This window comes from Triturus cristatus, chromosome 5_2 (assembly GCF_964204655.1).
Source record: "Triturus cristatus chromosome 5_2, aTriCri1.1, whole genome shotgun sequence".
Lineage (NCBI taxonomy): Eukaryota > Metazoa > Chordata > Amphibia > Caudata > Salamandridae > Triturus > Triturus cristatus.
In genome coordinates, this window is record NC_140588.1 from 533,593,823 (window position 1) to 533,618,562 (window position 24,740).

The window sequence follows — 24,740 nt, forward strand, 5'->3', positions numbered from 1 at the left end:
CTTCTTTGGGATGACATCATATCATAAACCTCTCATAGATAAATACATTTTACTGTACAGTAAATTCCACAAAACGACAACCCTGTAGCTCAAAAGTAGCATAAACATAGGAATCCCAGCACATGTTTAACATCTTAATACCTAAGTGCAGACAATTCCCCTCCCATCCATTTCCATAAGCAGTCAACTGAGTGCAGGATAAGAGGTAAGTGTGTGAATGCAGGGTGAGCGGTGGGTGATTGTGGATGGATGGGTGTGTGTGTGTGTTTGTAGAGTGTGGTGTAAGAGTGCAGGGTCCATGGGGTTTTGACCACAAGGTGAGTGGTGCGTGAGATCTTTTGTCATTTTTTATTACATGCTTATAGCAGCCGCGTCTAGGTGGTAGCATGTTTTTTTTGTTCTTTTTCGTCTTAAATAAAAAAAAATCCCCAAAAAGTGCACTTGTTTGCCTTGTACAGACTTTTACTGGCTTTGCTAATTCTTGTTGTGCCCTGACTGGGCCGTTAATTGGATGTGGATTTCATGTCCCGACCCAGGAGCTCTTATTACACTTTCTGCTATTACTCAAGTAGCACCCGCAACAGGACAGGCAGAAACATTACAATATCCAGGAACATAAGACTGTAGCAGAAACAGGGAAAATTCTATGTCATTGTTCAGTTGGTCCCCTTATAAAAAAAACATCATACAACTATTTGGTTCTTAGGCTGTGGTAGAGACCTTACAGGAAAGTGGTAGTGCTGAGTGGCTGGAGCGCTTGAATCAGCTGTTTGGGAGACTCCTCTAACAACCATAGGGAATGTGGACTCACCTTGCATGTGCGCTGTTTTGTTAACACTTAAAACATTTTTAATTTTGTTTATTAGCATTTTCAGTACCGACATATAAACTTAATAAGCCAGAATCCATTGCAGCCAGTTTACAGGCAACAGATCTGCAGTTGTGTTCTGCATAGCCTGCTCACTTTTCTTTGACCATGTATTCTGCGAGTGTCCGTTTGTGCTACCTCCCATGCCTCTAGCAGTGGCCTCTTTGCTGTGGACTTTTCAAGACCATTTCCACCCAGGACGCTAGGTCTTTTACTGCTATTTGCCTCTATGGGTACATTTAATATGCTGCTCATCTGCTAGTACCCACTCCTGCAGATCTGATCTCCAAGCCACGACCTCTGATTTTCGAGGCACCCACCAACCGATGGCAATCTGGCGTCTCGCTAGGACTGTTGTTAGTGCCAGCATTCAGGCCTGTTTTTCGGTATCCTACCGCCTGTGGTAGCATTTTCACTGTCGTCCGCAGGATGGCTCCTAGTATATGTGTCAGTGCACCAAATACATCTGTCCAGAAACCCACTAGTCGCCCACAGGACCATGTCATGTGCGTGAAGCCTGTCGCAGGCTGGTCACATCTGCTACCTCGAGAAGGAATCTTAGGATATATTCTATAGAGCTTCTGAGGGCTCATATGAAATTGTAGGAGTTTGAAGTTTGGGGACACTAACTGGAGCAGTCTCTACGCCGTTCAGTGTCTGACAGCACCCCCCCCATCCCCCCTCCCCACTGTCCGCTCTCGATCTCTTTTTAGCCCGTGCAGTGTACCTCCCCTTATCTGCAGTTAAGGCTACATTTAGGTGTGTATTAAGCCACCTGCAACCCGCGGGATCCCTCAGTTGCCACAGCACATCGTGCTTCTGTGGTTCATCTGGGGAAAATGGTCCTGACCCCCCCTAGTTGTATGTGCCAATCTAGCATACTGCAGAAATTGCTTCAGTCGGACCCTGACCTTCTCTTAAACCTGATCAGTGGTGATAAACCTATTGTTGGGCTAAAGCTCCCCTGCAGTCTTGCAACCTCCCTCATACCACCATGCGAAGGACGTGTCATGCAGGAGTGCCGAGCACGGTCTGAGTGTCCAGAGGAGCAGGTCCCTCACATATGGCATGCTGCGCAAGACCACTATCACCACTCTACCATACTCGAGCCATCTGTTGCATCAGATATGGTAATGAGTTAGGGACATTTTCGCTCATCTTAATGACCTCCTGAAGTGTGTACGGTTCATGTGTTCCCGCTGGTATAGCCTTCTCCTCAGTTAGACCCTCTATCTCCAAGTGCCACAGCCAGTAACTTAACTAACCCTGGCCGTAATTCGCGAAGTAGCACTACGCGAAGCTACGCAAAGTGCACTTTGCACTACGCGAGCTACGCGTAGCACTTCGCGAACTGCGTCGTACCCTGTTCGCACTGTGCAAGATACCGTTTTCAATGATTGCACTGTGCAATCATTGAAAACGGCATCTTGCACAGTGCAAGCTGTAGTTTTCTGCCGCTCAAGTAGATTTTTACTCGAGCGGCAGCTTTCTCAACGCGGACTGGTAGTTTCTCATCGTGAGCCTACGCGACCACTCACAATGAGAAACCTGACCTCCTCACGTTGAGAATCTCGCCGGGATATTTATTTTCCACGCTCGCGATCGGCAACTTGATGTTGCTGATCACGAACAAGGAAAAAGTATCGCCGGGATGTCATTTTGCTTGCTTGCGGTCGCCAACTTGATATTGAGGACCGCAAGCAAGCAAAAAATTACTACTACGCTACGCTACGCATGTTTGCACTGTGCTACGTGCAATTCGCGTAGTGCCAAGTAGCGCAAACTTCGCAAACTACGCGAGCGTAGCGTAGTGCTTTGCCCAGGCTTAAACTCAGTCGACCACTTTCTTCTGTATAACATAGATAATGCACTATTTTAACATTATTGCCCTCTGCTGTGTCCCTTAATGCTTAATATCTAGTCACTGAACTGTGGAGCAGAACAAAAGCCACATGATAAGGCAGGAAAACTGTTAATGCCCAGTAGCATTTGGTCACTCCCACTGTTCCTCCCGCAAGGCCCCCCCAAAAAGTAAACCCACATGCCCATTTTCCCCCTCACCTTCACGCCACAGCTTCAGACTTGGAACGTGAGTTTTGGAATGCAGACTTACACCAATACTTGACTCTTACATTCTAAGCCTTCTCATTGCCTGAGCTGATGACAGCTTCAATCGGATGCTAATTTCTAACGATCTTCCTGAATTGTTGTGATCTGCATGGCAAGTGTGAGGCATTTCCCATCTTGTGTTTTATAAGTTTGATATTTACTGACTAGGTTAAGAAATTTTATCAAATAAGATAAGAAATGAGTTAGCTTAACATTTCCATTTAAGAGGCCCGCTAAGATACCGTTCATAGTCGTTTTTTAGGTCTCTCCTAGCGACGCAGCGCGATGCGATGTCGCTGGCGAGATCTATTGTTGTCGACTTGCTTCGGAAGGGGGACAGGACATGTACACGCGCACAAAGGACTGCAATTGTGAACGCGTTCGTGAACGCGTACGACAGCATTAGATTAACTTGCAGGACAGGGGATGTGCACGTGTACGGCCGGTTTAAATAGGTGGACACGTGCACAGAGACCACGACTGATCGAACTTCCGGCAGCAAGGGGACCAATAGTTCATTTTCCGTGATTTCGAAGATACCAAGTTTTGCCAAAGCGCAATAACTTTCCGTCAAAATAAACGATTTCGTTTTATGCACATCTGTTTACAGTTTTCAACCCGATAATTAAGCAGTTGACAGACTTATCTTCCACCGCTTATCGCTGCTTAAAATCATCCCCCAGGGGCAGAAAGAAAACAATATCCTGCGGAATACTGGGGAGGAGGCAGGGCTGACCCTGCTGCCTGAGTGCACCGTCCACAATGCCGCAGATCACAGGCAGTTATGGGGGAGGGACAAATGGTTGTAAGAAGGCTGAGGGCCAATTTGGCACGAAAAACGTTTGAGTTCCTACCCATGCCAGGCGCACCCAACCCTCCCTCCCCAAGGTGCCACGGTACTCACAGGGATCTCTGCCATGGCCAGCATCATCTCTTCCATCAACTCGTCTTCTTCCTCCATAGCCGCTCCCACGGGTGCAGGCGCTCACACGCCCCAGCAGCAGGGACTCCGTGGGCGGGGAGGAGCGGCCGCGCTCCGGGACTCAGGCGATTCTTGTGATGTGGCGGTTGGGGTCCGAGCAGGTGGCACGGTAGAGGACGCGCACCCTCCTAACAATCCGCCACTTGCTGGGATGGCCGCGGAACCGCTGCCCTCAGTGCCGGATCTGCGGGAAGGCAGAGGGGGTCTACTGCGTCACAGCCAAACCAACTGCACAATGTGCTGACACAGGGAGGGGGTAGCCCAACTAATGCCCGCGTACAGCAACAGCATCGATGGGCTGGTAGACGGTTGGTGACCAGGGACAGCTTATTGGAGGCGCAAAGCATCTAATGAGAGGAAGATCGTGTGCTACAGGTGCCCAGCCATAGACGCTTTACTTATCCTGGCTCTAGTGGACGCGTGCAGGTGTGGTTCTTCGCTTGCTAGCTCTTGCGTTGCTCTGCGACCACCCCCTCCCCCGGGAATGCTAACTAACCTTCGATTAATGAGTAGATATGTGACTGTATTCAGGGGACATTAGATACTTCGAGTACTGGGAAGAGAAATAATATGTAGTTGGGTTTTCTATTTGAAGAGGACGTTAGCACGTTTCATAGGGAGTATCTGAACTTATTATATTTACACAGTTTAAGCAAAGAAAAGAAGTAGATGCATATGAGTTGGTTGACTGCTGTCTATGCTTTAACATGTCTTTCTGTTATTTAGACTGCTTTGATACAGATGTAGTGCTTATACTGTGGTTTTCAATCTTAAACACTATTGATGAACCGGGAGAGGTGTTAATCCTTTAAGGAGTTTGTTGCTCCACAACTGGACTTGGTCAATATGGAAATTTAATATCAAATAACACCTCGGAAATAGACGTAAAGCACATTAGGCTTCGCAGTGAACACTGAAAATAATTAAAATGGAAACCATGAAGATTAAAGTGTAAAGGCATTGCAGAAAGAACAAGCATTTACAATGCAATAGGTCTCGCATTTACGCGAGTTTGAGCTATTCACATTGCACATAACAATGCCTTTTATTTTTGTTTTCGTTTTTAAAACATAAATAAAAGGCATTGTCATTTACAATGCCAATAGCTTAAACTCACGTAAATGCGAGACCTATTGCATTGCAAATGCTTGTCTTGCTTTGGAATTACTTAGTTTAATTGCAAATAAAAAAACACACTTTAGCTCTACACTGCAACTCGCTCGACGGTAATGGATCAGATATCTTTAGCAAGAGGATAATAAAACAGTGCTTCCCTGGGTAATTACAGTTATTGTTACAATGCACACAAATATTTGGACATTGATTTAGTGCGTCAATAGTTATTTCACAGTGGGTTTGGTGGCATAAACAAAGGACTACATATTCTTTAGTTCAAATTTTCTAGCAACCCAAAACAGCTCTGTGCTTGCCAGGCAAAATTTGCTGTTTTCTAGATTAATTGTTGGCTTTTTTCTCCTTGTCGTGGTCTATTATTTTTATGGGTCTATTGATTCTTTTCCAAGTGTTTACTCAATTTAATCCCACATCTTTTAATCGTTCAAAAGTGTGGTTCTAGTCCTTCTCGTTCCCCAGAATACAGCTCTTATTCATCATTATCCTCGACTTCAGAAACTTGACCGTTGGACCCTGCTGTAGTAAACGCACAGTAGTGGTCTGTGTTCCTGTCTACCGTAGAGTCGTAGCTATCTGTCTTGACAGTGTCACTTGAGCCTTGAGATTGTGATGATGAAGAACTGGTTAGCAATCCGAACCCCACGATGACTAAATTATGACCGTTTTAGGTCGGTCTCCATGCCTGTTTATTACTTTGAGAAATTGCATCTATGATGCAGCACACCTTTTTTTTTTTTTTGGCAGCAAAAATGTCTTCTCTTTGGTAAAGACCGATACTATTGTCTCCCTTACTTTTGACTTTATGTGGCTGATAGAACATAGATTCCTTTGCACCTGTGTTGTATCAGATCGTTTTGCTTGGGATTTGCTATCTTTATTTAAACTTTTTATCCCCGTCTCCAAATTAGATCCAGATGTTTTTAAGCACTTGCACTAGGTGACGTGTGGAGCAGCTTATATGGTGTTTGAGAACTGGTGATATCAGTTATTTTTTCTGTGCCTACAGAACTATGGGAGTCTGAGCCGCTGGGCATTTTCCTATGAATTTTTGACTTTGTCATGTTTTTTCTCATTTTTCAAAACTGTCTCCAACCAAATATTCCGGATCTAAGCTCTGCATTTCATGTTGTTGCCAAATGTCTCTGACATACCTGCTTATGGTGTCTTGGACCCACTCATGTGTCTCGCTGTGTTCCCTCTGAGCAAAGATGTTCCTCAGGGCCAATCATGAGACGGAGGACAAACTGATGGTAGCATCATTTAAAACAGTGTCCAGATCCCCTTCCATTAGATTGACCTGGACTAGGTCATGCTCACGGATCTACTGTCCTTCCAGGAAGTACAACAAGCATTTGCAAGGCAATAGGTCTTACATTTATGAAAGTTTGCGCTATTGGCATTGTGAAGGACAATTATGTGTTGTTTTTAAAACTGATAGAAGGCATTGTCATTTACAATGCCAATAGCTCAAACTCTCGCAAATGCGAGACCCATTGCATTGCAAATGCGTGCTGTTAAAATAAAAAAAACGTTAGGAGTGAGCTGTTGCAGGCAGGACAAAGCTATTTCAGAAAATAGTTCCCAGAGGCTGTAATTAAAGCCTGCCGAGCAACAACATTTGTAACCGGGGGTGTCGCCATGGAAGGTTACAAAATGAGACAAGGCAGTACTAAGGAGGGAGTACTAAACCTATTGACCAATAAACAGCCACAGTTTACAGTGGACAGTGATACAAGTCAATGAGAAATGTGGGTTGAGAGTGGGCAGAGCTTCAAGTCCCTACCTCAATACCGCATGCCTAGCAGAGCAGCGCATGCGCTCCTCAGGCTTGACCTAAAAATATAAGAAAGATCACAGACGTTACCCATCCTTTTCCTGCTGTGGCAAATAGAGGCTGAGTTCAAAGTAGAGCTCTCCTCTTCCTCCGATCCCATCCCTGTGCTGCAACCTCTTTCTAACCAGCAATAAAAACATCTCAAGGATGGGGTATTTTAGGAGATTAACCAGTTTACCGCGGCCGAAAATCCGCCACGGTGCGGCGGCTTTGATGAGTGGGCGGAGGTAGTGCTCGCGACCTCCGTTGGCCGACAGAAGCAGCGAACGGGTTAAAGAAACACATTGAACCAGTGTGTATAATTTGCACTCAAACCCACCCAGACTGCTAAACCCCTGCTGTCTAAAATACTAAATAATGTGTACAATAAAACCCAAGGAGGAGTTCTATAGTTTGGGGGGAGGTGGAGGTGTAATGATATAAATGATAAATACTTTTTTTGTTTTAAAATATAAGTTTACAGTCTCTAATCTTTGCAAATTGCTAAATTACATGTATTGAGTCATTAACAATCAACAATAATGGCATCTAATTCATTGTGACTAAATCAGGAAACCTTATTTCTTCCATTTTAGAGTTCGCTTCCAAAGTTCTTAGTAGTCACAATAGCAGAGGCAGCCAACAAGATGGCTGCCTCTTGTAGACTTATGGGTAGCAAGTCCCTACAATGTTTTCAGCTTACATTTCCACAAATGAGCAGACCACCATAGATCATGCGCTTTGCATAATATTTTCTTGGTACAGTACAGATTTACGCTTGCTACATGCTAGCATAAAGAAACACAATGTGTTTTTGACCTGGTAAGATTTGTGGATTGGATTACATGACACTCCTCGATTGGGGGGGGCCACTGTCTTATAGGAGGATTTCAAGGCCCCATTGCTGGAGATGTCCTTCCATGTCCAGTACCATTTTGGTGATAAAGTGGACTCATTGAAATGAGTATGCTATTTTTTGTTGTTTGAGTCCTTAATTTTCTACAAAGTGCTTCCCTAGACAGTACTGGGAGTCTAGGGCTGCAGCCACTAGTTTAGCTACCAGCAGTTGCAGTCTCCATTGCAAAAGCAACAACTGCCCATCTTCTCGTAATTTGAGCAGAGGCTCAGGAAAAGGACAGCCATCTCCTTCCCATTCATCTACCTCTTCCACCCAAACCATGAAACTTCTTTGACTTATACTGCCTGCACTATGAGATACCAGTAGAGGGGTCATGTAGCTGTATTTGTTTTTCAACGGCAGAGGATAACTTCACACTACTTGGGTCCTTCAACTGATTTCTGCTGATTTTGTGCCATTCAGTTCTCCCTGCATCCCCGCCTCAGTCAAACATCTTCAATTACTGCAATCTCGTCCCTTTTAGCCAAGGGATAAAGAGTTGATTCACTCCCAGAGCAAGAAGGAAGTTTTTGGTGCCCAAGAAAGATGGGGAGATTGATTTTTGGACGACTATAGATTTCTAAACAGATTGTTGAAAAAGATGCTCTAAATGGCACTCTTAAGCATATTCTCTCATCTTATCAGGCTCAAAATTGGCTTATCTCTCCGGTCCTGCAAAAAGCGTACTTTTAACTACTGATGTTGGTGTTTGCTCGCGACATTCTGCCTTGACACACGGAAGAGAAAGATGGATTATGAGGTATTATACCACCCAGGGAAAGAGACTGATTCACCACGAAAATATTGAACCAGAGGTCACACTTCATGGCATTCAAGATATACAGTATTGGAACTCAAAACCCTGATGAAGTCCTAAGGGACGAAACGTGTTGGTTGGGCTGATTGTCAGAAGTGTTGTTTTGAAAAATGAATAAAAGTTGGATTTTGAAATGCAAGACTCCTGAAAATTGAATATTGTGGAATTGCATCTTGTTGGATATAATTCTGGACTTTTTTGATGGCTTGAATCTTGGCCGCCAATAGATTAACATAGTACACGCTCCTTTTTAATTGGTTCTTGGTTGTTCAATAGTTGTAGCTTCTAAGCAGTGGAGTCATGAAAAGTAGAGAGTACGAGTTTACAATATTTAGTAAGACTCACTAGGGCCCACACTGCTGGTGTTTATTTTTGGTGTACATTCTCTCATCCTATCAGGCTCAACATTGGCTTATCTCTTTGGTCCTGCAAAAAGCTAACTTCTGACTGCTGAACTCCCCCCATCACATGCCAACCTTGAAATTCACTGTGGGGGAAGTCACATTTTTAAGTTAAAAGTGCTTCCATTAGGGTTGGCTTTAGCACCAAGATTATATCCCATGTTGATGGCAGTGGTAGTGGCACATCTCCATTGTTAGGACATTCACATCTGTCCATACTTAGGGAGGGGCCTCGCTACTGTGGGCATTATGCTGTAAAACAAAAACTTTTACGACCTGCTTCAAGAAACAATTCATGGGAATCCTCCTATGTTGGAGTTGTTTCGGAGGCGAAGGGATCTTTTTCTTATTCTTGAGTCCATGGCCCTAGCTCACTCTGGTTACAGTTGTCTCTCTGTATGATTGCGAGGGTGCACATCAAATGCTTGACTTTCAATGACCTTTGGGACCAGCAAAAAACATCTCCTACTTATCAGTATTCGTGAGCGCAGGGTTGTAAAGTGTGCATTGAAGGTCTTGGTTCCCCGCATTTAGGGGGTAGCAGATTTGGATTTTAATAGAAAACACTGCTGCCCTGCACTTACTGAATTAGTGGGGAGGTGTGGGTTTCCCTTGTAAGGTGCAGGCTTGCTCTAACATTGGGGCATAGAGGGATTGATCCTCAAGAAGTTCATCTGATGGTGAGGGGGAATTGGACTGCGGACTTAGTGAGTGGACATCCTCAGCAGATTCTTCTGCACACTACTTGTGGGGGTTGGTTTAATAAATGAACCAGGTGTTTGCTATGTGGTACTTTCCACAAACTGATCTGTTTGTGATAAGCTCAAACAGGAAATGTCACATGTATTGTTTGAGGCAGAATCATCCACTTCTAGTTTCTTTGAAGTACGGAGCCTATATGAGCGCCACTCCGTCTGTGCTAGTTGTACCGTCTGAGACTATTCCAGGGCCTCTTATATCTCCAGTATCCCGGTTCTAATGACTGCAAATCAGACACTGGTTCCACAATCGACGCAGGTTCTCGGCCCTTTGACACCGATGCGGACTCCATCGACGTCGGAAGATGAGGTACTTCTTATCCTTTGTGACTCCGAGTTGGCTCAGGTTTGACCAAGGTAGTGCTCAGATGCTGTAGCGACACCACTTCCTTCACTTGATCTGCCACCTTCTCAAGGCAAAATACATATCCTGCATGCAGTGATGAGATTGGCCAGACATACTACAAAGAGACTTAGTATAATAACCTACCGGAAGCTAGTGGTCTCCATACTTGTCAGGGCGCTTCATACAACATCATGATGCATAGGGCGGCCAAAGCCCTTGACCTTTAGCTTCCCACCTTGGAGGTCGAGACCAACGTCCTGACAAAAGTCCTCCAGCTGGGGCATACATCAACTGAGCTATTTTGCCTTTTATCGAGGCACCCTGTTTGGAGTGTGGTCCAAACCTTGCTCTGGCCCCCTGGTCAACTGTCAGATGCCACGATCCTGCTCCCTTTACCTACCTGTAACGCCCTTAAATTTTGTATTTAGAGGCACCCTGAACCTTCCTTCCTCAGATCCAGCAACCACAAGAAAAGAAGGGCGAAAAGCCGTGCAGAGCTAACAAGAGGACAACGCCCACTGACTTGGCCCCAGCCCTACAGGCCTGTCTCCCCTCGAACCTGCTCCTGCGAAACCTCGCCGTGTCCAGCGGCCAGCAACCTCAAAAACCCCGGAGGACCTGCCTGCTTTCACTCGCCAAGCTGTTTCTCCTGAGAACACCGGATGTGTTTAAACTGCAGCTTCTGGTGCCAGCCAGGAACCGCAAGTCCAGCACACTCTGCACCCTCCGAACCCGGCCCGTGTTTGAGTGAACAAACACCACGAGGAGGTCCCCCCGGCGATCCTGACCCTAGATCCCGCGATCCCTGACCTGCCTCAAGCCTCCAGACGACTCCTGCAGCCTCAATCCAGAGGACCCCCCTACTGCGACCAGAGCGGGTAAGAAAATCCGACATCCAAAGGCCCCCCACGGCCTTGTGTGCCCAACCCAGTGGTGCCTAACCATCCCTCTACATCCCAACTTACGCCTCGAAGCGGTGGTCACTCCTAGAAGATCCTTGTCCCCGAGCCTGCAGTGTTTATTTGTCCCGGAGAATCTCCATTGAAATCAACAGGGCACTCGACCTCAAAACAGCACCCTGCACCCGGCTGCCCTCGTGCCGCTGAAGGTGCCCCTTTGGTGCTAACTTGGTCCCCAACTTGCCCTGAGCTTAACCCTAGGAGCTTTGCTCCCACAACCCCGTGGCCTGCTTGCCAGCCGCCACCAACCGGAACCCCCCATCCTCCATAGGATAACATTGGGCCTCAACACTTTGCACCCTGAGGTTAACCCCAGAACTCTAACTCAAAAGACCGATTACTTACCTCGAGACCGATAACTCACTTTTCCTCATAGGATAACATTGATACTTTTTCCCTCTAAAAGTTTCTCTGTGTCGACTTTTGAAAACTAAGTATATTCCTTAAAAATAGCACAAATAACCTAACCGAATTTTCTCAACTGTTTGCAGGAAAGGTCCCAGTGCTGAACCCAGGTGTCCAGCACTGAGTAAGAAAAGTAACTAAAAAGTAACTTACCTGTGAATTGAATTTCCTTCCATAGGATAACATTGGGGGTTCTTTGTGAAAAAGTTTCTGTCAACTTTTGAAATACAAGAATATTCTTTAAAAATCATACAAACTACAAAAACGTAATTACTTAACTGTTTTAAGTAGATGTCCCAGTGCTGAATCTAGGAGTCCAGCACTGGATTACAAACGTAACGCAAAAGTACCTTACCCGCGAAGTGAATTTCCTACCATAGGATAACATTGGTGATTCTATGTGAAAAAGTTTCTAAGTGTCAACTTTTTGAAATGCAATAATATTCCTTAAGAATCATCGTACCTTTAACCAAAATGCATTTACTCACCTGTTTAAAGGAAATGTCCCAGGGCTGAATCTAGGATCCTATCCTGTGTTAGGAAAAGTAATCTGAAAAGTAATTAACTGCATTTTTCTTAAAAAGCCCATTCATTTGAATGTACTATACCTGCAATGTGTTGCAAACTGCTTACTTAAAACTGTAACCAAAACCAGTACAAGTCATACTGCAATTTTGAACTGTGTTCATACAAGTAATTTACTACTGCAAAGTATTTATATGTGTACCTGTACCAGGCTTGCTTGGTTCTAAAAATGAAACGGTATATTTTTTTATACAAAACAATTGGCCTAGAGTTCAGTTCTTGAGTGTGTGATACCATTTGCTGACTGAGTGTGTACATCAAATGCTTAACACTGTCCTCTGATACTGCCTTACTGCTCGACCAAGCTACCACTTTAGAGAGTAAGGTTCTATCTAACTTTAACCTCTGCCAAACCTTTGGAGACCCTTGGACTCTATACACACTGTACCTCACTTTGGTGCAGTATATATAGAGCCAGTTTCTTACAATCCCTCATAGACATGCCCTTTGATGTGGCTTGCCTTTCTGGGGACAAGGGACAAGCTCATTCCAATTTAGAGCAGTTCAAAAACAGTAGGGCCATTGCATGCTCTCTGTTCATCTGTCCTTCCTTACCAACCCCGCCAGCGGTTGAGGCCTTGGCACCCATGCGGTCAAGGTCAGGGGACTACCCAGTCTTCTGCCCCTCACCCCTCCTGCATCCCCACCTGCCAAACCCCTTTAGTGTGCCATTAGTGGAGCATAGCTACTCAGTGGGAGGTACAATTTGACAATTCCTGCCGGGTTTTGCTGGTCGTAACATCGGGCAAGTGGGTCCTGCAAATTGTTCGGAAGAGGTATACTTTACCCTTTCTTTCCATGCTGCCAAATCTTCCATTGTCCTCCCACTGACTGACGGAGAACTATCTGTCTGTTTTGCGGCAGCAGGTTCAAACTCTAATGACCAAAGGGGCTATCGAGAGAGTTCCGGCTGCAGAAGTAGGTTGTGGTTGTTATTTCTACTACTAATTTCGGGTGCCAAAGAAGGCCTGAGTCGTATTTTATACATGCACCCTTTCAATGCCTTCATCCGAAAGAAGAATTCCAAATGCTCACCCTAGCCCAGGTCTTGTCTGCCCTCGACCCTGGAGACTGAATGGTGGAGTTGGAACTGCAGGATGCCTATTTCCAAATAACCTAGCTCATGGTGGGACAGGAGCATTTCCAGTTCGATGTGCCCCCGTTTGGTCTAAACAGTGCTCCTCGGGTGTTCACATAAGTGATGGTAATGGTAGCTGCACACCTTCGGAGGTCAGGGATCTCCGTCTTCCTCTACCCTATCAACTGTTTTTCAAAAGCGGGCACACTTCAGGCAGTCCTCATCCACTGCCAGACGACTGCGAATTTCCTGTTATCCTTGGGTTTCACTATAACCGTGCCAAAGTCACACCTGTCTTCTTATCGTATGCTCCCCTTCATCGGTGCCGTTCTGGACATGGTTCATTTTTGTGCCTCTGGATGTCTCAGAGAGACCGAGACATTCAGGTTTTTGAGCCTCTATCTTGGGTTTCAGTGAAGTCATCTCTGAGGCTACTGGGACTGATGGCCTCCTACATCCTACTGGTTAAGCATTCTAGGTATCATATGTGGGCTCTGCATTGCGACCCGAAGTCTAAGTGGGCCAAACATCAATGGAACCTCTCTGACTATGTCCTGATCTTGGAGGAGCCTGCAAAAGATCTGCAGTGGTGGTTACTGAACTGCCAGAGACCCTTCTCATCCCACCCAGAGTTGACAGTGGCAACCAATGAGGTTGAGGTTAGAGGCCTCTGGCCTACTGAAGCGTCCCACACCATATCAAGCTTCTGGAGCGGAGGGCCATAGGCTTGGAAAGTCTTCCTTACGCCCATCAAGCGGAGGCTGGTATAGGTGCTTAAGGGCAACACCACTGGTTTGTAGTACTGCAACAAACCGGACGGTGGAGTGATGGGCCCTGGGCCTCTGGGGAAGGGTGGAGCTTGAAGGAATTTTTCTGCTGTTGAACTACCTGGCAGGGTTGTTAAATGCTAGGGTGGAACAAACTGAGCCATCAACCAGTTACACTTGGAAGTGGCACAAGGTCTGTTCTGAGACTGGAGAGAACACTGGCTTGATTTGTTTGCCACTGCAGAGAACGAGCAATGTCTGCACTTCTGCACGTTGGAGTTCCCAAAGCGTCTTTCATTGAGAGACTCGGTCCATCTTGAGTGAAACTTGGTACTCCTGTATGCCTTTCTACTGATACCAATCCTGCCACAAGTTCTCAATAAGATCACGATTGACCGGGTCCAAGTCATCCAAGTGGCCCAGGATTGGTCACGGAGAGTATGGTATCCAGAGCTCCTGAGTCAGAACATCTGTCCTTTAATCAGTCTACCTCTCTGGGACGACGTGCTGTTGCAACAGGACAGGGTTCTGCACCCAGGCCTTCACAATTTTCACCACGTGCCTGGATATTGCAGCAGCTAAACACCTTCAACCTTTCTCTGGAGGTGGTTGACGCCATCTTGGCAGTCAGGAGTCTCTTGACTGTTGTTGGGACAAATTTGTGGCTTGGTACAGCACTCAGCAGATAGTGCTTCACCAGGCAAGGTTATCTGACATTTTGTTGTTTGTTTTGCCTTTAGCCCGGCAAGACTCTGCTCTGGGCTCATTTAAATGGTATCTTTTGGCCTTTTTATGGATATCTGATCAGCCCTCATTGTTTAAGTGTCAAGTGGTTATGTGCTATTTGAAAGGGTAACAATATTTGTTTCCTCTTTCTCCTTTTGTCATGCCGAAGTGGGTCCTTAAGTTGTTCTTCACAAATCTGATGTGCACTCATTTTGAGCCACTTCACAGCTGTTTCCTGCAATGTCACTCTCTCAAGACAGTGTTCCTCGTTGCCATAACATCAGTGTGGTGTGTGAGTGAGCTTCAAGCTCTCTGTGTCAACCCGCTGTACACCACCTTCTTCCCAGAAAAGCTGATTGTGCTGAAATGTGCATCCTTCTTGTCAAAGGTTGTGTCGCCGTTCCATATGGTCAAAACATCACTTGCCAGTGTTCTATGCTCTGCCTCACCCCTCCAAAGAGGGGGAGAGACTCCACTGTTTGGACCCCCAGAGAACTCTAAGTTTTAAATTGATTGCACCAAAGAACACCAGGTGGACAATCACCTCTTTGTGAGGTTCCCTGGATGGAAAAGAGGCAGGGATCTGCTAAAGAGGAAAATCTCCTGTTGGTTCGTGATTTGCATTAAGATCTGCTACGCTTGGCCAGAAAGCAACCTTTTGCATGCTCATTCTACCAGGGACCTAGCTGCTACTACGGTGTTGGCATGCCTAGTCCCTGTCATGGACATTTGCCAGACGGCAATGTGGGTGTCCCTCCATATTTTCACAAAGTATTATTGTCTAGACAATCCTATTCGCCGAGAGGGACATTTTGCCCGCTCTGTTCTTTCAGGACTTTGTGGTTTGAGCCAAGTCACTGACCCATCTCTGTATAATTACTGCTTTGGTATCCATTCAAAGGTGAGGAGTCTGCGGCTAGAAGTCTCTATCAGAAAAACAACTTACCTCGGTAACGCTCTTTCTGTAGAGATTCTATAAGGCCGCAGATTCCTCTCCGATATTCCTCAGTCTGTGATTGTACTGTACCCATTGATAAGATCCCAAGTCTAGGAATCTGCACATGAGTCAACCAATTTGAAATTAGGGCTCTGCACCTGGTGCCGCAGATAGCCTTGAAAGCAACTGAAATCAGTGCACTGGAGTGGCCCCTAAATAACCTCTGCACCTCATTTCCGTAGCGGTACGGCATCCGTGTGAAGCCGCACTTTGCCACCTCCTGGAACGCAGAGGTACTGCTGAAAAGTTTCAGGATCCAGTCTGACGTCTGGGGAATATTCAAAAGGTGAGGAATCTGCGGCTAGATAGTCTCTACCAAAAGCATTACCAAAGATACGTAACTTGTTCTTCAGATGCATGCGGTTGTAGGTTCCTTACAAACCTCCCTCTGCCCCCTTTGAGAATACATTTTTTTCTCCTGCTTATAAATTAATTTATTCCCCTGGCTTCATTCTCTGTCCTTTGCTTTTTTGTGTGCACGTTCAGGGGTCAGAGGGGGGTAGGGGGTGAGAGGGACTCGGACGGACCAAACATCACATACCAGACATCACATACCAGCAAGCATCATATGCATGTCACTTCCAGTGGAGCCACTAGTTGGCAGACAGAGCCAGCTCGACCTAGCACCCATTATTAACATTGCTTCAGAATTTCCATTTTGAGATGGGTTAGTAATTTAATGAATCTGGAGGAGATTCTATGCTGATGTGAAACAAGATTACCATATTAACGTTTTGCCACACTAAGCTTTACAGTTTCTTGTGTTGAAACTGTGAATGATAAATTATTTTCAAAGTGGTCCTCATTTGTTTACAAAACAGACTTTTATTACTTTCTTAACCCCTTCGATGCTGCGCAGATTCCGCCGCTGTGCTGACGGAATCTTGCGCGGGTGTGGTCATGACGGAATGGTTCCGTCATGAGCACAGCTCAACCGTGGGTCATGACGGAACCATTCCGTCATGAGCACCGAAGGGGTTAATATCATTGTTATAAATGTCTTGATCACAGATACATGTGGTAAATGTTACTTTGTGGGTGTTCGCACAACCTCCTTTCTCTCACTCTCTTTCTCAATTTTTAAATCTCTTTTGTTATTTCTTTAGGTGCAGCTAAAGAAGGGGGTGCTGGCGCGCTTGACGAAGATGATTTTGTAAAGGCATTTACTGACGTTCCTTCAGTGCAGGTTGGGCATCTCTCACTTTTTTCAGTCCCTTTGCACTTAATGTTTGTGTGAATTTTAGATTTGTTTTAGTAAAGCTGCATCTCTGTATTTTAAAGAGTGGTATGGCTGGTTAATTCTTTTCAGTCAAAATTAGAACCTGAAATGTCCTCTGGTGTGTAACAAATGGGTATAACATTTTGCATTCCATGCTGTGTACGCAGACAATTATGCTTGTATACTTACGTTGTATAATGTTTAAACATACAGTTGATTTGCAAAGTTTTATTGATAGTGTGTAGCTATACAGGAATAATAACACTTGAAACAATAATTGCTGTTTAGTCCCTTCCAATCGTCTTATTCTTGGTTTTGTACAAAATGCATTCCTTGTTTTATGTAATGCTGCCTTAACATAATTTTAATTACCTCTTATTACAATTGGCCAGGTTCCCAACTTCATTCTCTGGTATGGTACTGAGAAAAGATGTGTAGGATCTAAGTAGCTAAGTTTCTTAGTCTTTGCTTAGTTTCTGTTGGTGGTGTTCTCTCCTTTGTCCTTATTGGTGCTGGTAAGAGAGTTCAGGAGCAAAGAAATTTTAACTTTAAAGAAAGAGATCATACTTTTAGCCTTCTTGTATACTGACAGTCAGTTTGGTATCCAGAGAAGAGCAAAGTATAACCTTAGTTTGAACACGTGTAAAGTCTGGGCAAATGCAAGAGGTGCTATTAAATTAAACTTTGTGGCGTCCACCAGGGTATTTTGAAGAATTTTAGATATATAGTCCAAGGAGAGTTGCCAAAAATTTAAATTGAGGATAATTATGTAATTTAACCAGTAAGTCCTGGACATGTTTTTCACTATGGCGTTTGAATCGGTCATTTTCTGATCGAAACTTCTAACTGCAGATTCCTCACCTTGTAACCTCACCAAGGCGCCTGACTAATCTGGAGAATTTTTATAGCAATTCACTTGCACTTTGGAATGTTGCGTCTGTAGTGAGACACCCGGCCTGATCCACTGACCCAGAACCACATAAAGGTGCATGCAACCCCACTGCCAGGTGCAGCCAATGGAGTATAAATAAACAGGATCGAGGCTCGTTCCCATAGCTAAAGTAAGAGTGAGTGATCTTGTGTTACGGGCTGCGCATCAGGCATACCACGAGTGGCACATAACACTGGCGACAAGGATCCCACCCTGCGGCAAGCGAATGACCACCTGCTGGTGCTGACTTTCGAAGTCGGCAGCTGCATGAGCATTCTCCACGGCTGAAGCAGTACCTCGGGCTTAAAGTACATCCAGGCCGGGGACGTGCACAGCATCACTGTGCACTAGCATGTCTACACCCCATCCAGTGTATCGGTGAGGCTAAAACAGCCGATAAGGCCCAGATAACTGCTCTCTATGTGGAGCACTAAAGGCCCAGCACATGCTTTTCCAAGAGGCACTAGTGGGACAGCTAGGGGACACGCAAGAAGCTCAAGAGTAGCATGCCTCTTCAGCACCAGACCCCAGGATAGCTACTGCATGCTGTGAGTACCTGCACCACGCTGACTACAGTACCAACACAGAGGCACCCCTGCAGCGCAGCAGGGTACCTGCTTCTCTTGCACACACCTTGACAGAGGGAATCCTGATAGACAGCAACTAAACCCTGCCACTTTCAACACGCAGGCCAAACCCACAACATGGGGTAACACCAACTCCACACCATGGCGGATGAAGCCACTGGTGCAGAAGGTAGGAGCACATGCACCAGGCATACAGCCAGGGAACGCGACCCATCCACACAACCCAGTCACTGTGCTGCAACTCTTCAGTGGACCCAGCTACACCACGATGGAAAACATGGCTATGCCACCTAGCATAATTACTTCCAAACAACACCAGAAACCAACGGAACAATCAAGCTTCTGCCTTACGTGGTCGAGGAGATATATTAGCTCTTTGAACACCTTCCTGGGACTGGCGCAGAAAATGACTATGATGAAGCAGGCGGAGCCCTGTATGCCCTTGTTGACTCTCAACTCAACCAAGACTTTGAGCAGTGTAAATTGCGACAGGCATGATAACGCAAAGGCGAATCCATCAACAGCTTCCATGCTCACCTGCGAGAAATCTCAAGTATGTGTACCGAAGACGATGAACCCAAAAGTATTGTGTGCAACTCATCCAGTGCTGTAGATCTGCAATGTTAAGAAACCTCTTTCTTACCAGCCTTACATACGCCTTAACAGCTTTCTGGTTCTCTCTGTCTCATGATCCATCACATGTACCTGCAACAGAAATGGACATGGCTCTCGCGTCCGACCAGAGCAACCCCCAGTCTACCTAATAACCCACAATCCAGATGGAGATGAATGTGGTGGATGCCCTCCTGACACAACCCATTGCGAGGCACACAAGACCACTGGACCATGCATCTGAATCCCTATACAGAAATTGCGGGAGGGAGAACTGCCCGGCACAGGTGAAGATCTGCTCCAGTTCTGAAACTCTAACCATTTCACAAGTGTCTGTTGGAACAGACCAAAGACCTGCTAAACCAGAGGGAAAATGACACCCTCAAAGGCAATCGGGCACCTCACGCCAAAGGAGACTGAACAGAGGGACTCAGCCTCCCGCCAGGCGTCGGAGGAATGGTTGTCAAAGCCCTCATTGACATTGGAGTGTCAGTAAATGTGATGAGCAAACTACAGTACACAAGCCACAGCCTATCCTGTCGTCCACCATGACCAAAATGTACACGTGCATGTACAGGGGCCGGGAACCACTCCTGCTGCTAGGAGTGATGTATGTCATGGTGCAAAGCAAAGACAGAGAGACACCTGCCAAATTCCATATTATCAAAGGAGAGTTGGAGACCGTCGTGGAGTGCCACATAAAGATTTTGATCAAGTAATCTTCGAACTGACTGTTCAGGTCGCTGAACTGGACAACGTCATATACCAATTCTCGGATCTATTCAAAGGAATAAGATGTCTGAAGAGGCCATGAGTGAAGTTACACATCTACAAGCCGGTGAAGCCCTTGGCAATCCAGCACTGCAGGATTGCACGGCTTCTTGTTGAACAGCAACTAGAGAAATTGGAGAAGCTCAATGTCATAGAAAAGTTGCACGGCCCCACCCCATTGATGTCCCTAATTGTAACACCGGAGAAACCATGGCAACCAGGCCAATTTTTTCTGTGCAGTGACATGTGCTTAATTTCAAGGCAAACTAATGAGAACGTCACTCCCACCATGGGCGATATAATTGTTGTTCTCAATGGGGCCAGGTGGTTTTCCAAACTTGGCCTGAATGCAGGATACCATCAACTGAAACTAGATAAGGACAATCAATACATAAATACCTTCTAGGTACAGCTAGGCCTGAGGAGGTATAAACGCTTGAGCTTTGGGATTTCTTCAGCGGCCGAAGTGTTTCTAAACACCATCCGTGAAACACTATAAGCCTGCAAGGCCTCATGAACCTAAGTGATGACATTTGTATCTATTCGACAACCATGGAAGAACACCACCGCAGCCTGCATGCGACCCTAAGATGGTTGAGCAAATATGTTCTCACTTGCCACCATGAGAAATGCTCATTATTTTTAAACGAAAATCCAATTCTTCTGCTATATGTACGCAAAGGAAGGCCTTCAAATGGACCCCTGAAAATCGCAAGCCATATAGCAAGCACCTGGGACCGCCACCAAGATACACCTCCTCTTAGGGCTGGCTACATATTGTGGCTAGATCATCCCGTGCCGTGCGACCCTAGCAGAGTATCTCTATGCCCTCACAAAGGCAGAAGCACAATGGATCTGGAGTCCTAAGGAGGCCAAAAGCATTTGAGGTTGTCAAGAAAGCCCTGCTTGACGGATCCACGATGGCTTACTTCAGTCCGGATAAAGCGAAAGAGTTGATAGTAGACACAAGCCCTGTGGGCCTCATAGTTGTACTAACCCAAGAGAGGGAGCCAGGCAAATGGCCCCCCAACTGCAACAATACCAATTCACTCATCTACACACTAGGATCAAGAAACTCGGCAGACTTTCTGTCACCCCATCCTGTAATATACAAGGAAATGCCAATATACAAAAGCTCACAGGCTGAAGAGTACTTACAAATGGTTAGCCAGGGATCATTCCCCAATGTGCTAAATATCCAGGATGTCGGCCAAGCAACAGCTAAAGAGGAGGTACTTCAAAAGTCATCACCACCATCCAAGAGGGAACGGGAGAACATTCTTGTAAGATGCCAACCACTGGGTTATTCCCGACAAGGCCAGAGTGCCACAGCTCTGGAGGGTCAAGAATGAACTGCTTGCCATACCAGACGGGCTACTGCTACAGGGACACCAGATCATCATACCAGCATCACTAGCTCAATAGGTGATGAAGCTAGCACATGCAGGACACCAAGGGACAATGAAGACAAAAGATCAACTGTGTGAGAAAGTATGATTCCCAGGCCTAGAAAATGCTGCCGACGACATAAGGCAGTGCAGGGCATGCCAATAAACGCGTGGAGCTGAGGTTTCTGGTCCTGTAGTTATCAAGGAGCACTGCGAGTTGTCCTGGTCGAAGGTCAGTCTGGATTTTGCGAGTTTTCCAGGTGGATGCCTTATGATGATACTAATAGATAGATACTCAAAATACTCCATAGTTGAAATGACGGAGTCAACTGTACTCTCCAAGGTTGCCCCCTACTCTAGAAGGGTTTTGCCCTTTTTGGCATCCCAGAAGAAATAAGGATATACAAAATGTCCCTGTTCCAAGGGAGCCTCATTAAACCTTTGCTCTGAAGGCTATAGGTGTGTGTGGTAAGTGTACTGTTTCAATCCTCGTGCCCACCCACATCTAATGCTAAATTCCAGTACTAGGCAGTACCTCTGTCCACCCCAAAAAAGATGGATTGGTATGCAGCATGAGCGATTGCCAGTGGCTGAGATTAATTCAAGCATATCATCCATCACCTTGTTGTTAATCCCAGTAAGCTCAGCGGCAGAAGGCACCACCAGAAGCCCAATGGCAGGACATGACAGGGCGTTGGACTTCCACAAATTGGTTGCAGGTACACCAGGTTGTCCATTGGAGATGTAAAACAGTGGCCTCCACAACAATGAAGAGTCACGGCCAGCCACAGCGGGACTCCCTCTCAAGGACACAGAAGGATCAAGAATCACCCTGAACCACAGATACAATCTTCGACCCAATCCCAGTTGTGCCAGCTCAGATATTAAGAGTGTACTAAAGTTGAAGAGAATGTAGTGAACCTCCCAGCCTGATCTGGTGACCCCGACCCCGTGACTATGTATACAACCCCACGGCCGGTCCCAACCAATGGGGCATAAATAAACAGTTTTGCGACTGCTCAAGGCTCATTCTGATAGCTAAATAAGAGTGACTCTGATCTTATTCCGTGCTGAACATTAGGCCTACTACGAGCGCTGGAGCACACAAGTGTCTTGTGGCTCTGTGTCAGATCCTCCCGCTCCAGATGTGACATCTGCATCACTATATCTGCCCAACTCCATGCACTTCTTCAGGACTAATAATTTAGTCCACATTCTTCTGGGCTAATAATTTTACGTCCTCTTCAGGAATATTATTTTATGTATCCTCAACGGATACCTTATTTTCAGTTCTTTAAAGGGTCCATTTCATTGTCATCCCATTGTCCAATCCAGATGGAATAAACATCTTCTGGTACCTTGAGTATCCCCGTATATTTAATGTTCATCCACCATCTAGGCTTTGTTCAACAAAACTGTGTAATCAATCACTGCCACAAGTCAAATGTCACTGTGGTACAGTTCCATGATAATGCTTGGATACTGGTAATGGAATGCCTCAACTTTTCTGTAGCTGAGTTCACAAATCATGGTTCTTTTTATATTACTATATGTGGCCTCAACACAATTGCAAGGGACTTCCAATCTTAGGGTAGGTCCTCCTTGGAACCCTTCTTATTATTTTTGTATGTACGGCGACTCAGCCTGTGTTTCCAGCTCTATTTGCCACCGTAAAAAAGCTTGCAGTGTCCAAACTTTTGCTCCTTGGAGTTCCCATTGCAATTCTCCCTCTAGGACTTTTCTCTATTCAGCGGGGGCTTGGACTTCCCGCGCCCCACCTCTCCTGCCCAGAGTGCTGAAAAAGAATAAGAAACGCCAGGCCCAAGTTGTTCTAGTGGCTCTGGACTGAGCAAGGAGAGTGTGGTACCCGGAACTTCTGCCCATGAGTATTTGTCCTCCTATCCGGCTGCCACTTTGGGAAGATCTCCTGTCACAGCAGCAGGGCCGGATCCTGTATCCGAGCCTGCACAACCTGTACTGCCATGCATGGAGATTGAATGTCAACACTAGATGGCTTTTGATCTCTCTTCCAAAGTGGTTGATGTGACATTGACAGGCAGGCATCCGTTTAACAAAACAGTATACACAGAACACTGGGAAAGGTTTGTTGTTTGGGGTTCTCCCGGTTTCATCCAGCACGTGGATGCAAACTTGTCAGACATCTCGTTATTTTGCCCGTATTTAGCCCAGCAAGGCCTTCCTGTGGAAACAGTCGAGGGTTATCTTTCTGCATTTTTACGTTTGCAAGATGTGTCTTCACTTTTCAGATCACCTATTGCGATGTATTTCTTGAAAGGGCTGACCAACATGCTCCTGCCATCACCTTTTGTTATGCTGCAGTAGGACCTTAATTTGATTCTCACATTCCTGATTTGCATTCCCTTTAAACTGATGCAATACTGTTCTTTGTCTGTTCACCATCAAAACGGAGTTCCTCATTGCCATTACATCTAGAAGGCGACTGAATGAAGTCCAGGTTTTGTCCAGCCAACGGCAATACACATCGTTCTTCCTGGACAAATTGGTCCTCCAGATGAAAGCAGCATTCATACCGAAGGTAGTTAATATTGGTCATTCCATCACCTTGCCGGCTCCAATGTGTGACCCTGAGGGCACCCTCAATTTGCCCTCGAGGTGAACAGCATCCTAGACCCGTCCCAGTCTGGGTTCCGCAGCAACCACAGCACCGAAACTGCCCTCATCGCTGCTACTGACTACATCAGGATCCTGCTAGACAACGGAGAAACCGCGGCCCTCATCCTCCTGGACCTGTCAGCCGCCTTCGACACGGTCTGCCAACGCACAGTACGAACACACCTCTACGACGCTGGAATCCAAGAGAAGGCCCTGGACTGGACCACCTTCATCCTCACCGGCAGAACATAGAGCGTCCGCATCCCCCCTTTCCGCTCCGAAGCCACCACGATCATGTGCGGCATACCCCAGGGCTCATCCCTCAGCCCAACGCTGTTCAACATCTACATGGCACCGCTCACCCACTTCGCCTGACTACACGACCTCAACATCATCTCCTACGCCGATGACACCCAGCTCATCCTCTCCCTCACCAAGGACCCCTGCACTGCCAAAACCAACCTCCACGAAGGAATGAAGGCCGTCGCCGAATGGATGAGGAACAGCCGACTGAAGCTGAACTCGGACAAGACGGAGGTCCTCATCCTCGGCTCCACCCCCTCGGCCTGGGACGACTCCTGGTGGCCGACTGCACTAGGAACAGCTCCAAAACCCTCCGACCACGCACGCAACCTAGGGGTCATACTCGACTTGACCCTCTCAATGACGAAGCAGGTCAACGCCGTCTCTTCCTCCTGCTTCAACACCCTCCGCATGCTCCGCAGGATCTACAAGTGGATCCCCACCGAAACGAGAAGGACGGTCACCCAGGCCCTCGTCAGCAGCAGACTGGACTACGGAAACGCCCTCTACGCAGGCGCCTCGGCCAAACTCATGAAACTGCTTCAACGCATCCAGAACGCCTCTGCACGCTTATTCCTCGACATCCCTCGCTGCAGCCATATCACATCCTACCTGAAATACCTGCACTGGCTCCCTGTCAACAAGAGGATAA

The 24,740-nt window shown here is 46.3% G+C and overlaps 1 protein-coding gene across 38 annotated transcripts in view; it reads left to right on the forward strand.

Moving 5' to 3' along the window:
* The window catches only part of CLASP2 (cytoplasmic linker associated protein 2), a 1,832,463-nt gene that overhangs the window by 791,866 nt on the left and 1,015,857 nt on the right, over positions 1–24,740 (forward strand). For all 38 annotated transcript variants that reach the window (XM_085607571.1, XM_085607579.1, XM_085607573.1 and 35 more), the window contains one exon: positions 16,750–16,829. In XM_085607571.1, the coding sequence (XP_085463697.1) occupies positions 16,750–16,829 (80 nt within the window). The remainder of the gene's footprint in view (positions 1–16,749; positions 16,830–24,740) is intronic.